The sequence below is a fragment of the Corvus kubaryi genome, unplaced genomic scaffold (assembly GCF_017639235.1).
Source record: "Corvus kubaryi isolate FWS band 111438036 unplaced genomic scaffold, C.kubaryi_AGA036_p1.0 37384, whole genome shotgun sequence".
Lineage (NCBI taxonomy): Eukaryota > Metazoa > Chordata > Aves > Passeriformes > Corvidae > Corvus > Corvus kubaryi.
Window position 1 is genome coordinate 2,429,560 of NW_024581126.1, and position 6,126 is coordinate 2,435,685.

Below are 6,126 nucleotides of genomic sequence, written 5' to 3' on the forward strand. Positions count from 1 at the left end.
TTGGCACAAGGCAGTCTCCATTATTCTTAGTTAATGTAAGTAGCAAAGATTGCACTTGCTGACATGATTTCACATTCCTTGATAGGACAGGTTGCAGCTCTGAAGAGACTCGCCAGTAAATCAGAGACCACTCACATTTCACTGCTCCTATAATTGGAAACCATCTACATCTCCAAACTGCAGCACTTCTAATCCTGAGGATAATCAGGATAAACTATATTTTACAGTAACTATTGCAAAGTGTAGAAAAAACCTCACTTTACAACTTTACATGCCAATAATACTTACACAGTTCTGAAAAACATTATACAATGCTGACCCTTAAAGATGTGATAAGCTTTTAGAACAATGCTTAGTCCCTAATTATAGTGTAAAACTATTAAAGAACAAATCTTACAGACCCATGAAAAGGCTTTTTTGTTAATGCCTATTTGAATTAAGTTATGAGCATATGCATATCCACTGTGAAACCCATATGAATTTTATAGGCATAAAGCCTCCCAAATAAATTTTGAGACCTATAGATCACACCACCATCTGAAAATGCACAGATTTATGACAGTGTCAACTCCCAACACACAAAGAAAAATAATTGGGTGACAATTCAATTCAAAACAGGAAAAAACAAAATACACAACTCATTTGAATACTGTTAAGTAAACTTTGTTATTGTCAACTCTAGTAGAGCTTATTGAGCCAAGATTAAATGGTTCTAAAATAGCAATTTCAGAAGGTGTCTGGGAGTGTGGCATAATAACAGCCAGGAACAAGATGTGAGTCTGCCTTCAGGACTATTCATAGCATGGATTGGGATCTCTTTACTTTTTTATGTGGTGAACTGTGCCTTTTTTGAGCAACCTCACCTGCTGAGATGACTCATTTCAGTAGCACTGAACCCAGACCTCTTGTCTAATGCTCAGTGGAATTCAGCTTTCTCATTTCACAGGACATCTCATTATTTCCTTTAAATTGCCAAGTACACAACTAAAACAATGTAGTCTCCTGGAAAGAGACAGACTACGAAAAATTACATTTCAGAAACAAGGTCATCCTAGAGATATATTTGGAGACAACCATCAGGGTTTGACAAAGATTCACATTTAAAGAAAAAGCACCCATCATTAACTCAGATGCACAAACTGAGTTTGAGTTAGAAACACAGCTAATCAAAGTATTTACCTGCTCAATTAACATGCAGACATTACACTGCTCTACCAAAATAATCTCATTTCTTCTCCATCACCCTACACGTACTCATGCAGAAGATAAAATGCATAAACCCAAGGAATTTCAAGAGAAATTCTCAGCGAGCCTGTAGGTAGATCAGTTTTTAATGCTGCTTTAATTCTATTTATGCACCCTGCTCCCCTGTGTCTGGTAAAAATGTAACATCTAAGCCACTCCTGAAGCCACCAGATTCCCAATCCCAACTCTGCATAGAAGAACAAGACATAATGACAAAGAGGAAAAAACCTCAAAACATGAAAAGGTTCCCCAGTTACCAGACTTGAATGCCTTTAAGCAACTCCTGTCTTCAAGAAAAATTCTTGTTTCTTACCTCCTATTGTGTTCCTCAAATAAGGCAGGCGTTTTGAACTCAGTGGCACAGAAATCATCAGAGAGAGGCAGAGTCATGGCTCCTCCGATTTGTGTGATTGAACACGCCATAAACACTGTTAAGACTGAAACTACAGCACTGAAAAATAGTTTGATTTATACCTTCTAACCAAAACAGCACATCTTCTTCAGATGGCACAGACTTACCTGATGAAAAAATTAAAAATTCATTTCTTACACAGCTAGCTCTTTTTCGCATTTCTGTTAATCAGTCCAAATTTCTATTTCAGGCACTAAGTCTCCGGTTAATTTTGCATTTCAATTGAAAATTCATCTCTTAAAAACTTTTTAATTAGCACTTCTTTCAAGTTGTATAATTGTTAATTAGTTGCTCTCTGTTAATTTTAAGTTTGCTGGCAAAGTGCTCTGAGACTTTATAAATAGCCCACTTCATACTGGTTTGCAGTACTGTAATGTGACACATGTGGCAGGCCAGACACACATCAGGGAAGGGAGTGGCATCCTTCTGAAATCAATTTCACTGAGAAATCCTGCAGGTTATGAACTGAAACCAGGATGTACTCAGGAAAAATAATTACACATTATTCATAGCAAATAATGTAGATTATTGTGGTGGGTTGGCCCTGGCTGGACACCAGGTGCCCACCAAAGCCACTCTACCATTGCCCTCCTCAGCTGGGTGGGGGAGAGAAAACATGAAAAAAGGCTCATAGATGGAGATAAGGGCAGGGAGAAATCCCACACCAGTGAGTGTCATGGGCAAAACCAACTCGACTGGGGGAAAATAATGCCACTCATCCTTGGCTCAGCCTTGGCCAGCAGCAGATCCATCTTGAAGCCGATGGCATTGGCTCCATCAGAGATGGGAGAAGCTTCTAGCAGCTTCTGCCAGTAGCTTCTCTTCTTTCCAGCTACCAAAACCTAGCCACATAAATCTAATGCATTTATTAAAATTACTACCATTTCTATTATATGCTGGGGTAGAAGTCACGTGTCTAAATTGGGATTGCATCAAACAACACCAACACATTTTCAAATGGAAACAAGGGACAAATCAGAGGCAGAACAGACACTGTTCAGACACATAGCAGGGCTCTTCTACTTCTCATTAAGAAAATGTCACAAATGTGAGAGACAACAAGCACAAGTAGCAGAAAGGAACAAGGGCAGCAGGAAGGTCACAGCTCACTGCCTGCAAACACAGGCTTTGGGAGTACAGCACACCAGTTCCTGTAGAGGATTTTAGAAGCTCTTCTCCTAAAAAGGAGAGAATACAGCAATTTTTGCTGCAGAATCCAAATGACAGGCTAAAAAGGCTGGGAATTTGGGAGCTGAAAGCCAGAAGTTGGTATAAAATACATTGTTGGACCAACCAGGAACTCCAATACAATGAAACCGACTATAAAGGACAGGGAAAAAGACAACTCAGCTGAAAAAAGCTGAACTAAAAAGAAGAGATGGCAGAATATCGATGCTCAAACACCAACACAATTCTCAACTGAGTGCAACAATATGATTTATTAGTGTACATTTTAAATAACACATTAGGTGTTAAATCCAACTTTTTGCTATAACTCTTCGTGATACGTCAGTGACGAAAATCTGAAGTTTTTTAAATTGACATAAAAATTTATCATTAAAGGAGAAGAGCTGTAGCTTTTGTGGCTTTTACAGATACTTGGAGCAATCTGTGTGAAAACATAAATTCACACACACACTCAGCACTTCTGAGTATCAGTAGTTACTGTCATTAACACTGCAGTCTAACTACTACTGCCAATAATATGAGAATCATTTAGCTTCCCTCAGACTTCACCATCTCAAGTCACTCTCTTTAACTTCTCTCAACAAAAAAAGTCTTTCAAAGAGCTTTTATGTATATATGTAGAGAAGTAGTGGCTGGAATACTGTCACTACAGACTTTGCTGGCTAGGTAAATAAAAGATTTGCTTCTCCAAAACGAACACTCTCATAAGCTCTTCAAATATCAGCACTTAAATACAGAGATGAACGTGAGAAATGTGACAAACTGCGACACACCAACAAGTGTGTGTTTGCCTCCCTCTACTGGCTCACACCTGTGTAGCTATTGGCCCTACTGCAACTGCTGGCCAAAAACCACACATGGACACCTTTTTTCTCAAAACTCTGATCTTTTTATCATTTATGGTCAGCCTGTCTATATGCAGAACCCAATTTTGGTAGCAGATTTTCAATGCCAAAGGCGAAGGCAGGTGTTTGATGTGTGTGTAACGCTGCATAAGGCAAATACATCTCTGCTAAAAGCAGAGGTTTTCTCACATCTCATAGCACGACAGTCTTGATGGTCAGAAAAGAACTGTCTGAAATTCAGCAAAGGCCAAAAGGTCCTGCACCTGGGAGGAATAACCCCATGCACCAGTACAGGCTGGGGGCCAACCTGCTGGAAAACAGCTCTGTGGAAAAGGACCTGGGGGTCCTGGTGGACAAAAACTGCCCCTGAGCCAGCAGCGTGCCCTGGGGGCAAGAAGGTCAATGGTATCCTGGGGTGCATTAGGGAGAGCATTCCCAGCAGGACAAGGTTGGTGACCCTGCCCCTCTGCTCAGCCCTGGTGAAGCCCATCTGGAGTGCTGTGTCCAGATTTGGGCTCCTCAGGACAAAGAGGTGAGGAGCTCCTGGAGCGGGTCCAGTGGAGGGTAACAGAGATGATAAAGGGACTGGAGCATCTCTTATGAGGATGGACTGAGGGAGCTGGGCCTGTTCAGCCTCCAGGAGAGATGGCTGGGAGGGGACCCTGCCGATGTCTGTCAGTGTCTGCAGGGAGGGGTCAGAGGACGGAGCAGGCTCTTTTCCATGGTGCCAAGCAATAGCACACGAGGCAACGGGCAGAAATTGATGCACAAGAAACTCCACCTGGACATGAGGAAAAACTTCTTTACTGTGCAGTGACCAAGCCCTGGAACAGGCTGCCCAGAGAGAACCTTGTTATCAGACTTCTCATCTGATCAGTGTTTATTTCAAATATGTGTGTTCCATTTATAAAATGTGGAATCTGTACCAGGACTGTACTGGCACTAGAATTTTAATTATGTAAGCACACTGCATGTAACACAACATGCATTGACTCTAAGTCAGAGCACACTCCCTTAACAGTGCACATTAAAATAAAATACTGAGTGACTCTTTCCACTATTTTACCATCCCTACCACTTTTCAGGACACTGACTGTCACTCTAGTGACAGCTAGCATCTGTAGATCTGCTAACTTTCAAAACATTCACATGAGTATTGGCTCACAGCACACAGCACTGCAGTTAAAAGTACACAGAAGTTCTGCATCTAGAAAATCTTTTCTTTTTATTCAAGGGAAGGCTTTAAAAATGGAATTTACTCTACAGCACACAGCAGTCCCTTAGGGGCTGTGTACTGTTGAAGTCCACTCAAGGCTGCATTAGTAGTGCAGTGGGCTTTTCACGTTGTTTTAAGTAAATTTATTGATCCCGACTAACTTCCACAGCCCCTGCAGTCATCAATCCTCTATCAACAGCACTGGTACAGCACCTCTCTTACTAGGGTTGTCTAGAATACCTCAAATCGGCTTAAATCTATCCAAAAAGTCCTCCTGCTGGAAGCCCGAGAGGGTCTTTTTGGCCTGTTCTGAGCTCCACAGAAGCAATGAGCAGTGCCCTCACTTGCTGCCTAGGGCCGGAGGAGGCGTAGCATATTTAATGGAAGGAGATAAGGCTAAAGAAATAGAAATCAATCAGTATTAGTGACAGGTCTTATCCTCAAATACAAACAAAACAAAAAAAAAAAAGGGGGAGTAGGGAAAACACCTATCCTGTCAAAATCTCCACAACCTCCTAACCCTGAACACCAGATATGCAGAGCATTAGCTATCCATGAGCAACCACCTGAACATGGATTTTTCCCTATTTTCATCACCAACATCCATTCCCTCATCAGTATCTGGCTTATTTCACACACGGCCTGAAGACAAACCTTTAAAAGTTAAGATTTTTAGGACAGCGCCTTCTTCACTTCTTTTAACCAATGCTGCTTCCAGAGCCCAGCGCACCCTTTGAAACACCACGTTCCCGGCGCAGAAATAAAACCGCTGGGTGAAAACACCTTTCCGCAGGAAAACTGGGAAGGCGCTGGGAGAGGGCACGGGGGAGAGGCGACAAGGGAGGAAAAGAAACGGGGCAGCCTCCGGCCGGAGCGGACAGTGCCGAGCCCAGCCCGGGCTGTGCCGGGGAACCTCGGGGACAACCGCGGGGCCTGTCCCGGGGAGCCTCGGGGACAACCGCGGGGCCTGTCCCGGGACGCCTCGGGGACATCCGCGGGGCCTGTCCCGGGGAGCCTCGGGGACAACCGCGGGGCCTGTCCCGGGGAGCCTCGGGGACATCCGCGGGGCCTGTCCCGGGACGCCTCGGGGACAACCGCCGGCCTCGGCCGGGCCGTCCCGGGGCGCCGCGGGGACAACGGCCGGCAGCGGCCGCGCTGACCGTGCACCATGACCGTGCAACGCCCGTCGTGGCCGCCGCTGTACTTCCCGCACGTGGCGC

At 44.0% G+C, this 6,126-nt stretch overlaps 1 protein-coding gene across 1 annotated transcript in view; it reads left to right on the forward strand.

Moving 5' to 3' along the window:
- The first annotated feature begins 5,943 nt into the window (after nucleotides 1–5,943).
- The window catches only part of CUNH11orf91 (chromosome unknown C11orf91 homolog), a 2,189-nt gene continuing 2,006 nt past the window's right edge, over nucleotides 5,944–6,126 (forward strand). Inside the window, exon 1 of the mRNA XM_042035545.1 lies at nucleotides 5,944–6,119. Within this exon, the coding sequence (XP_041891479.1) occupies nucleotides 6,075–6,119 (45 nt within the window). The 5' untranslated portion in view covers nucleotides 5,944–6,074. The remainder of the gene's footprint in view (nucleotides 6,120–6,126) is intronic.